This window comes from Astyanax mexicanus, unplaced genomic scaffold (assembly GCF_023375975.1).
Source record: "Astyanax mexicanus isolate ESR-SI-001 unplaced genomic scaffold, AstMex3_surface scaffold_31, whole genome shotgun sequence".
In the NCBI taxonomy this organism is placed as follows: domain Eukaryota; kingdom Metazoa; phylum Chordata; class Actinopteri; order Characiformes; family Acestrorhamphidae; genus Astyanax; species Astyanax mexicanus.
In genome coordinates, this window is record NW_026040041.1 from 7,337,131 (window position 1) to 7,355,366 (window position 18,236).

At 38.2% G+C, this 18,236-nt stretch overlaps 1 protein-coding gene across 3 annotated transcripts in view; it reads right to left on the reverse strand.

Moving 5' to 3' along the window:
* Positions 1–18,236, reverse strand: part of LOC111189535 (NACHT, LRR and PYD domains-containing protein 3-like) — a 103,258-nt gene that overhangs the window by 44,970 nt on the left and 40,052 nt on the right. The window contains exon 5 of one of the 3 annotated variants that reach the window (XM_049472892.1): positions 15,975–16,148. The exons of the other annotated variants lie outside the window; for them this stretch is intronic. Within the exon in view, the coding sequence (XP_049328849.1) occupies positions 15,975–16,148 (174 nt within the window). The remainder of the gene's footprint in view (positions 1–15,974; positions 16,149–18,236) is intronic. 3 annotated transcript variants of the gene reach the window in all.

The window sequence follows — 18,236 nt, forward strand, 5'->3', positions numbered from 1 at the left end:
CTTTAAGTCCTTAATCAATCAAAACAAATTTGGTCTTGATGCAATCTTGAGACCCTGTAGGTAAATAATTATCAAAAAAATCTTGACATTTTAACTATTTGAGGCCCATACACCTTCATCAAACATGTACGTGAAAGCCTTTTCAGAGTTATTTGGCCAAAACTCTGTCAAAGTTTAAAACATGCCAAAACTGTTGAAGCTACTAATTAACAATGACATTTGAAGCACATTTGCCAAGTATGAGCCAAATAAGTCTTCAGTAGGCTCTACAGTGATAAAATAACTATTTTCAATTTATTCTATTTATCACTATTTTCCAACCTAAATGGACAGAAGACAGGAACCTTTCACCCTATCAACACACAAATTTATACACATATATAGACTGATAATCTGATCTTGATTGCAAATTTTCAGCCAAATCGGACATGTTTTGCCTCTACAACGGCTGGAAAACTACAGCGATTTTGTAGGCCTCAAGCCTGTATTATCGCTTTTTTCAAATCTAAATGGACAGAAGTCAGGAACCTTTGACCCTATTGACACAGAAATTGACATACATATATAGACTGATATTGTGATCCTGATTGCAAATTTTGAGCCAAATCAGATATTTTTTGCCTCTAATATGGCCAAAGAGCAACAGCCATTTTGTAGGCCATAAGCCTGTATTATCACTTTTTTCAAACCTAAATGGTCAGAAGTCAGGAACCTTTGACCCTATCAACACACAAATTTACATACATGTATATACAGACCACTTGATCATGAGTACCAATTTGGAGCCCAATCGGACTTTTCTTCTCTTTTTAATAAATAGAAACACACTGATAGGGAATGTTCTGTCTTTCTGATAAAGTGATAGCTTTCCAGAAGGTTATATGTGGTCTCTTGCTGCGCTCTGGTGGTCATTTGGTGAAACAACTACAGGTGAATTATTCTAAATAAATTTCTGCTGAACTTATTTAATCTTCCTTGTCTTGCTTAATTGAACATATTTATCCTTCTTGGTCATGCTACTCAGCCACCTGGGTCATTCTTGTTTATGTTCCACCCACTTAATTTTTTTTTTATTTGCATAATATGCAAAACTTACTTTTGAGATCTTGTCCTTGGATCCTTGACCAATCATGACATGTTTGGTGTCAAACAGTTCAGCAGAGCTTACTCCTCAATAATTATTAAAAAAATCTTTACATTTATAAACAATATGGCCGCCATATGCAAATGAGTTCTACCATGGTGCAGTAAAATGTCTTTAACACTTATAACTTTTGAATGCTTAACCTAACACTAATACCACTTCAGTCCTTTGATCATTACATGATTCTCAGATACCCTGTCAGTTCAAGTAGACATACACCCCCCCAGGGGGCAGGGCCAATGCTCGATAGCTGTTTCTCTAGAACCATACAAGCTATCAAGGTCATCCTAGCCAATTATCATCTATGGCCCATGCACTAATGGTACACCAAATGAAAATTTGATATGGACACTTTTGTGGTCACTATTAGCCAATCACATTCCAGCAAGCTTTTAACAGGCGGAATGTTAATCAGGTCAAAACTTATATACTATATACGGGTTATTTATATGCCCTTTTTATGCCTTGTGTTTTTTCAATTTAAGAACTGAATTTGTTTCACCAAATGCGCACTAGAGTGCAGTAAGACACCACATAAAACCTGATGAACACTACAGCTCAATTTATCAATGCTTTTCAACTAGTTTACTCACACCACTCATCTAGCATTGCCATTATGGTCTTTATGGTCACGCTGGTCACCCAGCTTGGTTATGCTGGCCATCCAGCTTGGTCATGCTGGCCATTCACATTGGTCATTATGGTCCTGCTGGTCATTCAGCTTTGTCCTCATAGTAATGGTGGTCTTCCAGCTTGGTCATACTGGCCAACCACCTTTGCCATGCTGGTCATCCAGTTTGTTCATTATGGTCTTCCAGCTTGGTCAATATGGTCAACAAGTTTGTCATCCAGATTAGTCATGCTGGTAATCTAGCTTGGTCTTCACGGTCATGCTGGTCATCCTCATCCAGTTTGGCGATGCCGGTCAACCGGCAACATGTTTTAAGCCTAACTGGCCTCCAGGGGTCTCTTTGCCTGTAACGCTCGAACCCCGTAAATCGCCGCTTGCGGCTATATTTAGGGGTTCGAGCACGTAGTGCTAGAAACCCTATTGTAATTGTTCTGATTATTATTATTATTATTATTATTATTATTATTATTATTATTCTTATTCTTTTTCTGCCATAGAAGTGATCGGGCAGAAGAAACCGTAAGGCCTACAGGGCTGAGACTTGGTCATATGGTAGTACTTCTCACCGCTACTCAGTTTCAAAAGATGAGCCAAATCGGCCTCAAGGGGGCGCTATGGCGAAGGTCAACGCGTTAGGCCTCGTAACTGCCACGCCCTGATAGCTAGAGCAAAAATTCTTGCATTATATGATTCCTTGGTTAATGGCAAATCAAAAAGGTCAATAGAACCACTAAGCTCCGCCCACTTAGATTTTTTGCTATTTAGCATAATATGCAAAACCTACTTTTGAGAACTTGTCCTAGGGTCATTGACCAATCCTGTCATATTTGGTGTCAAACAACTCAGCAGAGTCCCAACCTCAATAATTATCAAAAAAATTGTGAAATTTGTAAACAATATGGCCGCCATATGCAAATTAATCTTACCGTGGCACACCCAAATTTACTCTAACAGCTGTAACTTTTGAATGCTTAAACCTACACTAATGCCACTTTACAACTTTGATGCCAACATGATTCTGAGGTAGCCCGTCAATCTGTGTAGACATACGCCTCCAGGGGGCGGAGCCAAAGCTAAAAATCTGTTTCTCAGGAACCGTACAAGCTATGAAGCTCTCCTTTGGCATGTATCATCTATGGCCTATGTCCTAATGTTTTACAGAAGGAAAATTTGATATACAAATTTTTGCGATCGTTATTAGCCAATCAGATTCCAGCAAGCTTTTCACATGCTAAACAATGACCAATCAGGACGATACTTATACCCTACATGTATCTCAGGGCCTTCTATCATCCATTAAAATATGGCGTTGATTGGCCTCAAGGGGGCGCTATAGCAGAAAATCAGTTATATCTAAAGGTACAAGTGGCCTAGGCTTGTTATTCTTTTTTAGTTGTATACTTTGCTGTAGCCTTTACAACTTTGTAATTACATGTATTTACCAAAAATGCAAAGATTTTCATCAGTGGCCAAAAGAGTAAAAATTGCTCTTTTCGAACTTGTCTTTAAGTCCTTAATCAATCAAAACAAATTTGGTCGTTATGCAATCTTGAGACCCTGTAGGTAAATAATTATCAAAAAAATCTTGACATTTTAACTATTTGAGGCCCATAAACCTTGATCAAACATGTACGTGAAAGCCTTTTCAGAGTTATTTGGCCAAAACTCTGTCAAAGTTTAAAACATGCCAAAACTGTTGAAGCTACTAATTAACAATGACATTTGAAGCACATGTGCCAAGTATGAGCCAAATAAGTCGTCAGTAGGCTCTACAGTGAAAAAATAACTATTTTCAATTTATTCTATTTATCGCTATTTTCCAACCTAAATGGACAGAAGACAGGAACCTTTCACCCTATCAACACACAAATTTATACACATATATAGACTGATAATCTGATCTTGATTGCAAATTTTCAGCCAAATCGGACATGTTTTGCCTCTACAACGGCTGGAAAACTACAGCGATTTTGTAGGCCTCAAGCCTGTATTATCGCTTTTTTCAAATCTAAATGGACAGAAGTCAGGAACCTTTGACCCTATTGACACAGAAATTGACATACATATATAGACTGATATTGTGATCCTGATTGCAAATGTTGAGCCAAATCAGATATTTTTTGCCTCTAATATGGCCAAAGAGCAACAGCCATTTTGTAGGCCATAAGCCTGTATTATCACTTTTTTCAAACCTAAATGGTCAGAAGTCAGGAACCTTTGACCCTATCAACACACAAATTTACATACATGTATATACAGACCACTTGATCATGAGTACAAATTTGGTCTTGATGCAATCTTGAGACCCTGTAGGTAAATAATTATCAAAAAAATCTTGACATTTTAACTATTTGAGGCCCATAAACCTTGATCAAACATGTACGTGAAAGCCTTTTCAGAGTTATTTGGCCAAAACTCTGTCAAAGTTTAAAACATGCCAAAACTGTTGAAGCTACTAATTAACAATGACATTTGAAGTACATGTGCCAAGTATGAGCCAAATAAGTCTTCAGTAGGCTCTACAGTGAAAAAATAACTATTTTCAATTTATTCTATTTATCGCTATTTTCCAACCTAAATGGACAGAAGACTGGAACCTTTCACCCTATCAACACACAAATTTATACACATATATAGACTGATAATCTGATCTTTATTGCAAATTTTCAGCCAAATCGGACATGTTTTGCCTCTACAACGGCTGGAAAACTACAGCGATTTTGTAGGCCTCAAGCCTCTATTATCGCTTTTTTCAAATCTAAATGGACAGAAGTCAGGAACCTTTGACCCTATTGACACAGAAATTGACATACATATATAGACTGATATTGTGATCCTGATTGCAAATTTTGAGCCAAATCAGATATTTTTTGCCTCTAATATGGCCAAAGAGCAACAGCCATTTTGTAGGCCATAAGCCTGTATTATCACTTTTTTCAAACCTAAATGGTCAGAAGTCAGGAACCTTTGACCCTATCAACACACAAATTTACATACATGTATATACAGACCACTTGATCATGAGTACTAATTTGGAGCCCAATCGGACTTTTCTTCTCTTTTTAATAAATAGAAACACACTGATAGGGAATGTTCTGTCTTTCTGATAGAGTGATAGATTTCCAGCAGGTTATATGTGGTCTCTTGCTGCGCTCTGGTGGTCATTTGGTGAAACAGCTACAGGTGAATTATTCTAAATTAAAGCTCTGCTGAACTTATTTAATCTTGCTTGTCTTGCTTAATTGAACATATTTATCCTTCTTGTTCATGCTGGTCAGCCGCCTGGGTCATTCTTGTTTATGCTCCACCCACTTAATTTTTTTTTAAATTAGCATAATATGCAAAACCTACTTTTGACATCTTTCCCTTGCCTCCTTGACCAATCATGACATGTTTGGTGTCAAACAATTTAGCAGAGCTTGCTCCTCAATAATCATTTAATAAATCTTTACATTTGTAAACAATATGGCCGCCATATGCAAATTAGTTCTACCACAGTGCAGTAAAATGTCTTTAACACTTATATCTTTTGAATGCTTAACCTGACACTAATACCACTTCAGTCCTTTGATCATTACATGATTCTCAGATACCCTGTCAGTTTAAGTAGACATACACCCCCCCAGGGGGCGGAGCCAATGCTCGATAGCTGTTTCTCTAGAACCATACAAGCTATTAAGGTCGTCCTTGCCAATTATCATCTATGGTCCATGCACTAATGGTACATCAAATGAAAATTTGATATGGACACTTTTGTAGTCACTATTAGCCAATCACATTCCAGCAAGCTTTTAACAGGCTGAATGTTAATCAGGTCAAAACTTATGTACTATTATTGATATTATTGGTTATTAATATGTGCCCTTGTCATGCCTCACTGCTAGGCTCTCCGAATGCCCACTAGAGTGCAGCAAGAGACCCCATAAAACCTGCTGAACACTACAGCTCAATTTATCAATGCATTTCAACTAGTTTTCTCACACCACTCAGCTAGCATTGTCATTATGGTCTTTATGGTCACGCTGGTCACCTAGCTTGGTTATGCTGCCCATCCAGCTAGGTCATTCTGGTCATTCACATTGGTCATTATGGTCCTGCTGGTCATTCAGCTTTGTCATCATAGCAATGCTGGTCATCCAGCTTGGTCATACTGGCCAAACACCTTTGCCATGCTGGTCATCCAGTTTGGTGATGCCAGTCAACCAGCAACATGTTTTAAGCCTAACTGGCCTCCAGGGGCCTCTTTGTCTGTAACGCTCGAACCCCATAAATCGCCGCTTGCGGCTATATTTATTATTATTATTCTTTTTCTGCCATAGAAGTGATCGGGCAGAAGAAACCGTAAGGCCTACAGGGCTGAGACTTGGTCATATGGTAGTACTTCTCACCGCTACTCAGATTCAAAAGATGAGCCAAATCGGCCTCAAGGGGGCGCTATGGCGAAGGTCAACGCGTTTGGACCCGTAACTCCTACGCCCTGATAGCTAGAGCAAAAATTCTTGCATTATATGATTCCCTGGTTAATGGCAAATCAAAAAGGTCAATAGAACCACTAAGCTCCGCCCACTTAGATTTTTTGCTATTTAGCATAATATGCAAAACCTACTTTTGAGAACTTGTCCTAGGGTCATTGACCAATCCTGTCATATTTGGTGTCAAACAACTCAGCAGAGTCCCAACCTCAATAATTATCGAAAAAATTGTGAAATTTGTAAAAAATATGGCCGCCATATGCAAATTAATCTTACCGTGGCACACCCAAATTTACTCTAACAGCTGTAACTTTTGAATGCTTAAACCTACACTAATGCCATTTTACAACTTTGATGACAACATGATTCTGAGGTAGCCCGTCAATCTGTGTAGACATACGCCCCCAGGGGGCGGAGCCAAAGCTAAAAATCTGTTTCTCAGGAACCGTACAAGCTATGAAGCTCTCCTTTGACATGTATCATCTATGGCCTATGTCCTAATGTTTTACAGAAGGAAAATTTGATATGCAAATTTTTGCGATCGTTATTAGCCAATCAGATTCCAGCAAGCTTTTGACATGCTAAACAATGACCAATCAGGACGATACTTATACCCTACATGTATCTCAGGGCCTTCTATCATCCATTAAAATATGGCGTTGATTGGCCTCAAGGGGGCGCTATAGCAGAAAATCAGTTATATCTAAAGGTACAAGTGGCCTAGGCTTGTTATTCTTTTTTAGTTGTATACTTTGCTGTAGCCTTTACAACTTTGTAATTACATGTGTTTACCAAAAATGCAAAGATTTTCATCAGTGGCCAAAAGAGTAAAAATTGCTCTTTTCGAACTTGTCTTTAAGTCCTTAATCAATCAAAACAAATTTGGTCTTGATGCAATCTTGAGACCCTGTAGGTAAATAATTATCAAAAAAATCTTGACATTTTAACTATTTGAGGCCCATAAACCTTGATCAAACATGTACGTGAAAGCCTTTTCAGAGTTATTTGGCCAAAACTCTGTCAAAGTTTAAAACATGCCAAAACTGTTGAAGCTACTAATTAACAATGACATTTGAAGCACATGTGCCAAGTATGAGCCAAATAAGTCTTCAGTAGGCTCTACAGTGAAAAAATAACTATTTTCAATTTATTCTATTTATCGCTATTTTCCAACCTAAATGGACAGAAGACAGGAAACTTTCACCCTATCGACACACAAATTTATACACATATATAGACTGATAATCTGATCTTGATTGCAAATTTTCAGCCAAATCGGACATGTTTTGCCTCTACAACGGCTGGAAAACTACAGCGATTTTGTAGGCCTCAAGCCTGTATTATCGCTTTTTTCCAATCTAAATGGACAGAAGTCAGGAACCTTTGACCCTATTGACACAGAAATTGACATACATATATAGAATGATATTGTGATCCTGATTGCAAATTTTGAGCCAAATCAGATTTTTTTTGCCTCTAATATGGCCAAAGAGCAACAGCCATTTTGTAGGCCATAAGCCTGTATTATCACTTTTTTCAAACCTAAATGGTCAGAAGTCAGGAACCTTTGACCCTATCAACACACAAATTTACATACATGTATATACAGACCACTTGATCATGAGTACCAATTTGGAGCCCAATCGGACTTTTCTTCTCTTTTTAATAAATAGAAACACACTGATAGGGAATGTTCTGTCTTTCTGATAGAGTGATAGATTTCCAGCAGGTTATATGTGGTCTCTTGCTGCGCTCTGGTGGTCATTTGGTGAAACAGCTACAGGTGAATTATTCTAAATTAAAGCTCTGCTGAACTTATTCAATCTTGCTTGTCTTGCTTAATTGAACATATTTATCCTTCTTGTTCATGCTGGTCAGCCGCCTGGGTCATTCTTGTTTATGCTCCACCCACTTAATTTTTTTTTTAATTTGCATAATATGCAAAACCTACTTTTGAGATCTTGTCCTTGGATCCTTGACCAATCATGACATGTTTGGTGTCAAACAGTTCAGCAGAGCTTACTCCTCAATAATTATTAAAAAAATCTTTACATTTATAAACAATATGGCCGCCATATGCAAATGAGTTCTACCATGGTGCAGTAATATGTCTTTAACACTTATAACTTTTGAATGCTTAACCTGACACTAATACCACTTCAGTCCTTTGATCATTACATGATTCTCAGATAGCCTGTCAGTTTAAGTAGACATACACCCCCCAGGGGGCGGAGCCAATGCTCGATAGCTGTTTCTCTAGAACCATACAAGCTATCAAGGTCATCCTAGCCAATTATCATCTATGGCCCATGCACTAATGGTACACCAAATGAAAATTTGATATGGACACTTTTGTGGTCACTATTAGCCAATCACATTCCAGCAAGCTTTTAACAGGCGGAATGTTAATCAGGTCAAAACTTATATACTATATACGGGTTATTTATATGCCCTTTTTATGCCTTGTGTTTTTTTCAATTTAAGAACTGAATTTGTTTCACCAAATGCCCACTAGAGTGCAGTAAGACACCACATAAAACCTGATGAACACTACAGCTCAATTTATCAATGCTTTTCTACTAGTTTACTCACACCACTCATCTAGCATTGCCATTATGGTCTTTATGGTCACGCTGGTCACCCAGCTTGGTTATGCTGGCCATCCAGCTTGGTCATGCTGGCCATTCACATTGGTCATTATGGTCCTGCTGGTCATTCAGCTTTGTCCTCATAGTAATGGTGGTCTTCCAGCTTGGTCATACTGGCCAACCACCTTTGCCATGCTTGTCATCCAGTTTGGTCATTATGGTCTTCCAGCTTGGTCAATATGGTCAACAAGTTTGTCATCCAGATTAGTCATGCTGGTAATCTAGCTTGGTCTTCACGGTCATGCTGGTCATCCTCATCCAGTTTGGCGATGCCGGTCAACCGGCAACATGTTTTAAGCCTAACTGGCCTCCAGGGGTCTCTTTGCCTGTAACGCTCGAACCCCGTAAATCGCCGCTTGCGGCTATATTTATTATTATTATTATTATTATTCTTATTCTTTTTCTGCCATAGAAGTGATTGGGCAGGAGAAACCGTAAGGCCTACAGGGCTGAGACTTGGTCATATGGTAGTACTTCTCACCGCTACTCAGATTCAAAAGATGAGCCCGATCGGCCTCAAGGGGGCGCTATGGCGAAGGTCAACGCGTTTGGCCCCGTAACTCCTACGTCCTGATAGCTAGAGCAAAAATTCTTGCATTATATGATTCCTTGGTTAATGGCAAATCAAAAAGGTCAATAGAACCACTAAGCTCCGCCCACTTAGATTTTTTGCTATTTAGCATAATATGCAAATCCTACGTTTGAGAACTTGTCCTAAACTCATTGACCAATCCTGACATGTTTGGTGTCAAACAACTCAGCAGAGTCCCAACCTCAATAATTATTAAAAAAATCTTGAAATTTGCAAAAAATATGGCCGCCATATGCAAATTAATCTTACCGTGGCACACCCAAATTTACTCTAACAGCTGTAACTTTTGAATGCTTAAACCTACACTAATGCCACTTTACAACTTTGATGCCAACATGATTCTGAGGTAGCCCGTCAATCTGTGTAGACATACGCCCACAGGGGGCGGAGCCAAAGCTAAAAATCTGTTTCTTAGGAACCGTACAAGCTATGAAGCTCTCCTTTGGCATGTATCATCTATGGCCTATGTCCTAATGTTTTACAAAAGGAAAATTTGATATGCAAATTTTTGCGATCGTTATTAGCCAATCAGATTCCAGCAAGCTTTTGACATGCTAAACAATGACCAATCAGGACGATACTTATACCCTACATGTATCTCAGGGCCTTCTATCATCCATTAAAATATGGCGTTGATTGGCCTCAAGGGGGCGCTATAGCAGAAAATCAGTTATATCTAAAGGTACAAGTGGCCTAGGCTTGTTATTCTTTTTTAGTTGTATACTTTGCTGTAGCCTTTACAACTTTGTAATTACATGTGTTTACCAAAAATGCAAAGATTTTCATCAGTGGCCAAAAGAGTAAAAATTGTTCTTTTCGAACTTGTCTTTAAGTCCTTAATCAATCAAAACAAATTTGGTCTTGATGCAATCTTGAGACCCTGTAGGTAAATAATTATCAAAAAAATCTTGACATTTTAACTATTTGAGGCCCATTAACCTTGAAGAAACATGTACGTGAAAGCCTTTTCAGAGTTATTTGGCCAAAACTCTGTCAAAGTTTAAAACATGCCAAATCTGTTGAAGCTACTAATTAACAATGACATTTGAAGCACATGTGCCAAGTGCAAATTTTCAGCCAAATCGGACATGTTTTGCCTCTACAACGGCTGGAAAACTACAGCGATTTTGTAGGCCTCAAGCCTGTATTATCACTTTTTTCAAATCTAAATGGTCAGAAGTCAGGAACCTTTGAGCCTATCAACACACAAATTTACACACATATATATACAGACCACTTGATCATGAGTACCAATTTGGAGCCCAATCGGACTTTTCTTCTCTTTTTAAGAAATAGAAACACACTGATAGGGAATGTTCTGTCTTTCTGATAGAGTGATAGATTTCCAGCAGGTTATATGTGGTCTCTTGCTGCGCTCTGGTGGTCATTTGGTGAAACAGCTACAGGTGAATTATTCTAAATTAAAGCTCTGCTGAACTTATTCAATCTTGCTTGTCTTGCTTAATTGAACATATTTATCCTTCTTGGTCATGCTGGTCAGCCGCCTGGGTCATTCTTGTTTATGCTCCACCCACTTAATTTTTTTTTAATTTGCTTAATATGCAAAACCTGCTTTTGAGATCTTGTCTTTGCCTCCTTGACCAATCATGACATGTTTGGTGTCAAACAGTTCAGCAGAGCTTACTCCTCAATAATTATTAGAAAACATCTTTACATTTATAAACAATATGGCTGCCATATGCAAATGAGTTCTACCATGGTGCAGTAAAATGTCTTTAACACTTATAACTTTTGAATGCTTAACCTGACACTAATACCACTTCAGTCCTTTGATCATTACATGATTCTCAGATATCCTGTCAGTTTAAGTAGACATACACCCCCAGGGGGCGGGGCCAATGCTCGATAGCTGTTTCTCTAGAACCATACAAGCTATCAATGTCATCCTTGCCAATTATCATCTATGGCCCATGCACTAATGGTACACCAAATGAAAATTTGATATGGACACTTTTGTGGTAACTATAAGCCAATCGCATTCCAGTAAGCTTTTGACAGGCTAATTGTTAATCAGGTCAAAACTTATACACTATTATTGATATTATTGGTTATTGATATGTGCCCTTGTCATGCCTCACTGCTAGGCTCTCCGAATGCCCACTAGAGTGCAGCAAGAGACCACATAAAACCTGCTGAACACTACAGCTCAATTTATCAATGCTTTTCAACTAGTTTACTCACACCACTCATCTAGCATTGTCATTATGGTCTTTATGGTCACGCTGGTCACCTAGCTTGGTTATGCTGCCCATCCAGCTAGGTCATTCTGGTCATTCACATTGGTCATTATGGTCCTACTGGTCATTCAGCTTTGTCATCATAGCAATGCTGGTCATCCAGCTTGGTCATACTGGCCAAACACCTTTGCCATGCTGGTCATCCAGTTTGGTGATGCCAGTCAACCAGCAACATGTTTTAAGCCTAACTGGCCTCCAGGGGTCTCTTTGCCTGTAACGCTCGAACCCCGTAAATCGCCGCTTGCGGCTATATTTATAGTTCTTATTCTTTTTCTGCCATAGAAGTGATTGGGCAGAAGAAACCGTAAGGCCTACAGGGCTGAGACTTGGTCATATGGTAGTACTTCTCACCGCTACTCAGATTCAAAAGATGAGCCCGATCGGCCTCAAGGGGGCGCTATGGCAAAGGTCAACGCGTTTGGCCTTGTAACTCCCACACCCTGATAGCTAAAGCAAAACTTCTTGCATTATATGATTCCTTGGTTAATGGCAAATCAAAAAGGTCAATAGAACCACTAAGCTCCGCCCACTTAGATTTTTTGCTATTTAGCATAATATGCAAAACCTACTTTTGAGAACTTGTCCTAGGGTCATTGACCAATCCTGTCATGTTTGGTGTCAAACAACTCAGCAGAGGCCCAACCTCAATAATTATCGAAAAAATTGAGAAATTTTTAAACAATATGGCCGCCATATGCAGATTAATCTTACCGTGGCACACCCAAATTTACTCTAACAGCTGTAACTTTTGAATGCTTAAACCTACACTAATGCCACTTTAAAACTTTGATGCCAACATGAATCTGAGGTAGCCCGTCAATCTGTGTAGACATACGCCCCCAGGGGGCGGAGCCAAAGCTAAAAATCTGTTTCTCAGGAACCGTACAAGCTATGAAGCTCTCCTTTGGCATGTATCATCTATGGCCTATGTCCTAATGTTTTACAGAAGGAAAATTTGATATGCAAATTTTTGCAATCGTTATTAGCCAATCAGATTCCAGCAAGCTTTTGACAGGCTAAACAATGACCAATCAGGACGATACTTATACCCTACATGTATCTCAGGGCCTTCTATCATCAATTAAAATATGGCGTTGATTGGCCTCAAGGGGGCGCTATAGCAGAAAATCAGTTATAGCTAAAGGCACAAGTGGCCTAGGCTTGGTATTCTTTTTTAGTTGTATACTTTGCTGTAGCCTTTACAACTTTGTAATTACATATGTTTACCAAAAATGCAAAGATTTTCATCAGTGGCCAGAAGAGTAAAAATTGCTCTTTTCGAACTTGTCTTTAAGTCCTTAATCAATCAAAACAAATTTGGTCTTGATGCAATCTTGAGACCCTGTAGGTAAATAATTATCAAAAAAATCTTGACATTTTAACTATTTGAGGCCCATAAACCTTGATCAAACATGTACGTGATTTGAGCCAAATCAGATATTTTTTGCCTCTAATATGGCCAAAGAGCAACAGCCATTTTGTAGGCCATAAGCCTGTATTATCACTTTTTTCAAACCTAAATGGTCAGAAGTCAGGAACCTTTGACCCTATCAACACACAAATTTACATACATGTATATACAGACCACTTGATCATGAGTACCAATTTGGAGCCCAATCGGACTTTTCCTCTCTTTGTAATAAATAGAAACACACTGATAGGGAATGTTCTGTCTTTCTGATAGAGTGATAGATTTCCAGCAGGTTATATGTGGTCTCTTGCTGCGCTCTGGTGGTCATTTGGTGAAACAGCTACAGGTGAATTATTCTAAATTAAAGCTCTGCTGAACTTATTCAATCTTGCTTGTCTTGCTTAATTGAACATATTTATCCTTCTTGTTCATGATGGTCAGCCGCCTGGGTCATTCTTGTTTATGCTCCACGCACTTAATTTTTTTAAAAATTTGCATAATATGCAAAACCTACTTTTGAGATCTTGTCCTTGGATCCTTGACCAATCATGACATGTTTGGTGTCAAACAGTTCAGCAGAGCTTACTCCTCAATAATTATTAAAAAAATCTTTACATTTATAAACAATATGGCCGCCATATGCAAATGAGTTCTACCATGGTGCAGTAAAATGTCTTTAACACATAACTTTTGAATGCTTAACCTGACATTAATACCACTTCAGTCCTTTGATCATTACATGATTCTCAGATACCATGTCAGTTTAAGTAGACATACACCCCTATGGGGCGGGGCCAATGCTCGATAGCTGTTTCTCTAGAACCATACAAGCTATCAAGGTCATCCTAGCCAATTATCATCTATGGCCCATGCACTAATGGTACACCAAATGAAAATTTGATATGGACACTTTTGTGGTCACTATTAGCCAATCACATTCCAGCAAGCTTTTAACAGGCGGAATGTTAATCAGGTCAAAACTTATATACTATATACGGGTTATTTATATGCCCTTTTTATGCCTTGTGTTTTTTCAATTTAAGAACTGAATTTGTTTCACCAAATGCGCACTAGAGTGCAGTAAGACACCACATAAAACCTGATGAACACTACAGCTCAATTTATCAATGCTTTTCAACTAGTTTACTCACACCACTCATCTAGCATTGCCATTATGGTCTTTATGGTCACGCTGGTCACCCTGCTTGGTTATGCTGGCCATCCAGCTTGGTCATGCTGGCCATTCACATTGGTCATTATGGTCCTGCTGGTCATTCAACTTTGTCCTCATAGTAATGGTGGTCTTCCAGCTTGGTCATACTGGCCAACCACCTTTGCCATGCTGGTCATCCAGTTTGGTCATTATGGTCTTCCAGCTTGGTCAATATGGTCAACAAGTTTGTCATCCAGATTAGTCATGCTGGTAATCTAGCTTGGTCTTCACGGTCATGCTGGTCATCCTCATCCAGTTTGGCGATGCCGGTCAACCGACAACATGTTTTAAGCCTAACTGGCCTCCAGGGGTCTCTTTGCCTGTAACGCTCGAACCCCGTAAATCGCCGCTTGCGGCTATATTTATTATTATTATTATTATTATTATTATTATTATTAAGATTTTACTGAAGCCGTGTTGAAATGATCTTTTGAAAACCTGAGCGATTAAAAACGAGTGAAAACAGAATGCCCTGAAATCAGCTCACACACGACACCTCTCTCTTCCTCTGTCACGTGACCCCGCGCGGTCGCGCAAGCATAGGCCAATCACGAAGCCGGTTCAGGAAGAAAGTCCCGCCTCTTAATAGAAACAGCCAATCAGCTCGCTGGTTTTGCGGAGCGCGGAGGAGATTTACCTGTTAAAATCCCTTAGCCCCTTTAGATTTACTAATGGAATATATCTGGTCCTTTAGTAAAAGCTCATTTAACTAACAGAATAGGAGGGTTTGGGTCATCTAAAGTTTATATTAACCTCTGCCAAAAATCTCTATGAAACATAAGGTTACATTCTTTTACGTAAAAGACCACCATCATAAGTACTTTTAGTCGAAAAAAGGTGGCGTAAATGTAAATATACAAATATACAACAGAATTGACATGCCAATACATAATAATAATAATAATAATAATAATAATAATAACAATAATAATAATAATAATAATAATAATAATAATAATAATATCTGTTGTATTCTTCTAAACATTAGGTGATACCTCATCAGTTTTTTTTATATATTTATATATAGTTCAGACATTGCACGCATTTTTTTTATCAACAGTAAATGTAAAGTGGAGTAACATGTTTAGGTTGTAAAGTGACCTTTACTTGGATGTAACTAATAATAAACAGAAGTACAAAAAGAATGGTTTATTTGTGATTAAAGGTAATTCCACAAATGTTGTTTTAAGAGACTATAAAATGGGCTTATTCAAATAAGCAGATTACATTATATTATATTATATTACATTATAGATGTGCCCCCCCCCAATATCAAACCTGCTCCTACGTCCTAGCAAGGCACACTAGATGTGCTGCAGCAGCAGTTCAGCACAGCACGCACGGAAACATATAGGCTTCCTCCCTGGGAGTGTTAGTGTGTGTGTGTGTGTATGTCTGTGTGTGTGTGTGTGTGTGTGTGTGTGCGTGTGTGTGTGTATGTGTGTGTGTGTGTGTAGTGGTGTGTGTTCGAGTGAGTGGGAGTGTTAGTGTGTGTTTGTGTGTGTGTGTGTGTGTGTGTGTGTGTGTGTGTGTGTGTGTAGTGTGTGTGTGTGTGTGTGTTTGTGAAGGTGAGATGCTCTGTTTGTTGTATTTTGATGATCTTACCACAGTTTCTCCAGTTTACAGTGTGGATTCTTCAGTCCAGCAGATAGCAGCTTCACTCCTGAATCCTGCAGTTTATTAACACTCAGGTACAGTTCTCTCAGAGTTGAGGAGTTTGAGCTGAGAACTGAGGCCAGATCTGCACAGCTTTTATCTGATAGATTACACCTCCACAGCCTGAGAGAGAAATGATAATCCATTAGAAACACGGACATATAAATATACACACCCCTATTAGTATATATTTGAGATAATTATGCTTTATTCCATAATAGTTATACAATCCTTGTTTAATTAAAATACATCTAGTAAATATATATATATATTGTGTAGAACAGTTCATGTAAAAATATTATACTATTATTTACTGAATTAAAATGAGTGAAGCTGAAGATGTTTTACATATTTAAGAAATGTTTAACATGTTTCCCTTCCTTTACTATAAACAATAATATGCACCTGAATACATATACATATCCTCGGAGGACTATTAATACTTTTTGTTTATTCCTTTATTTGTTTAATTTATACATACATATATACATTTAATATAGTTTGGGGGGGGGGTTGGAGGGAGTGAGATGCAGAAGGGGGGAGAAAAAAACAAACAAACAAAAACAAAAAAAGAAAAGAAAAAAAAAGAGAAAAAAAAGAAAGAAAGATACATACATATATATACACAAATATAGCTAAACAGAAACCAGAATCATGAAGTTATGTGCGATTTTAACTGATGATTTTGCTACGGTTTATCTTTTGGTGGATTACTGTAATGTTTGAAATAGATGTGTCTAAATTGGGTCTGAATCTGTGTTTTTGGTGGGTTCTGAGTGTCTAGAGAGAGATAGTCTGTTAGTAGATTTTTTCCAGTGATTGATGTTAATGTTATTTTTTGTTTTCCAGTTTATGAGGATGATTTTCTTGGCGATGACTCGCGACATTAAGATTATTCTATTGTTTTGTGGTGTTGTGTTAGTGGTTGGTGTAACTCCTAGTAGGCAGAGTGATGGTGTTGGGTGGATTTGGGTGGTGAGGGCATGAGATAGGAGGGTAATAACTTCTTTCCAGAACTGGTTAACGGGTGTGCAGTGCCACATAGCGTGGATATAATTATCGACTGTGTTTTGATTGCACTGTGTACAAATTGGTGAGTTTGTGAATCTCATTTTATACATGTTGTGTGTGGTGTAGTGTACTCGGTGGATAACTTTATACTAGATGAGTTGTAAATTAGTGTTTTTGATCATGTTGTGATTATTATTACACACCTGGACCCAGAAATCGGCATTAGGAGTTAATGATAAATCTTCTTCCCATTGTTTGCACTGTAAGCTAATAGTAAGATTCAATTGAGATATTATTTTATATATTTTGGATAATATTTTATTTGTTGTAGTAATGCTAAGAAATTCTGAAATTGCTGTAGGCAGGTCTAATGTGATTGGGTGATTTTTGAACAGGTGATCGATCTTAACTGGTGGTATTGAGTTCTCCCAGTGCCGTATTTCTGTGTTAATTGTGGTAGTGACATTAAGGTGGTATTGTGATACATGTGTTTGAGGTGTGTGATCCTCTTTTCGATTCAAGGTGGTAGTTTAGTGTTTTTTATCGATGATAAAGTCTGGGTTGTTCCAGATGGGTGACACAGAGTTTGTTATCTTGTGAAAATAATGGTGGGAGTTTGGTGCCTCTAGGCCGCCATGTGATTTTGAGTTCTGTAATGTGGTGAGTTTGATTCTGGGTGGTTTATTTTTCCAGTAATATTCAGTTATTGTGGTATTTAGAGTTTGAAACCAGGTGGGTGGGGCTGAATGGGAATCATTGAAAATAAATAATTGATTTTTGGTAATACTGTCATTTTAATTGTAGCAATTCTGCCAGCAAGTGAAAGGGGAAGTGTTGTCCAACGGCGGAGATCATCACTTATTGTTTTAGTTAATGAGTTTAAATTGAGTTTGAACAACTCTGACAGCTGGGGGGAGACCCTCACACCCAGATATGTGAATTAGTGCACATGGGGGTGGGTAGTGTTTTCAGTTTAACATCAGGTTTATTTATGTTTATTGGAGAATTGCAGATATTGACCAATTGATTGAATACATATTTTGGAATAATTTCCGATTGTTTGGATTGTTTCTTTTATTGAAATAACTGTTTTTTGTAGAAATAGTAAGATATCACCTGCATATAGACTGATTTTATGTTGCATGTTGGGTGTTTGGATTCCTTTAATGTTTGTGTTTTGACATATTGCTGCTGCTAGCG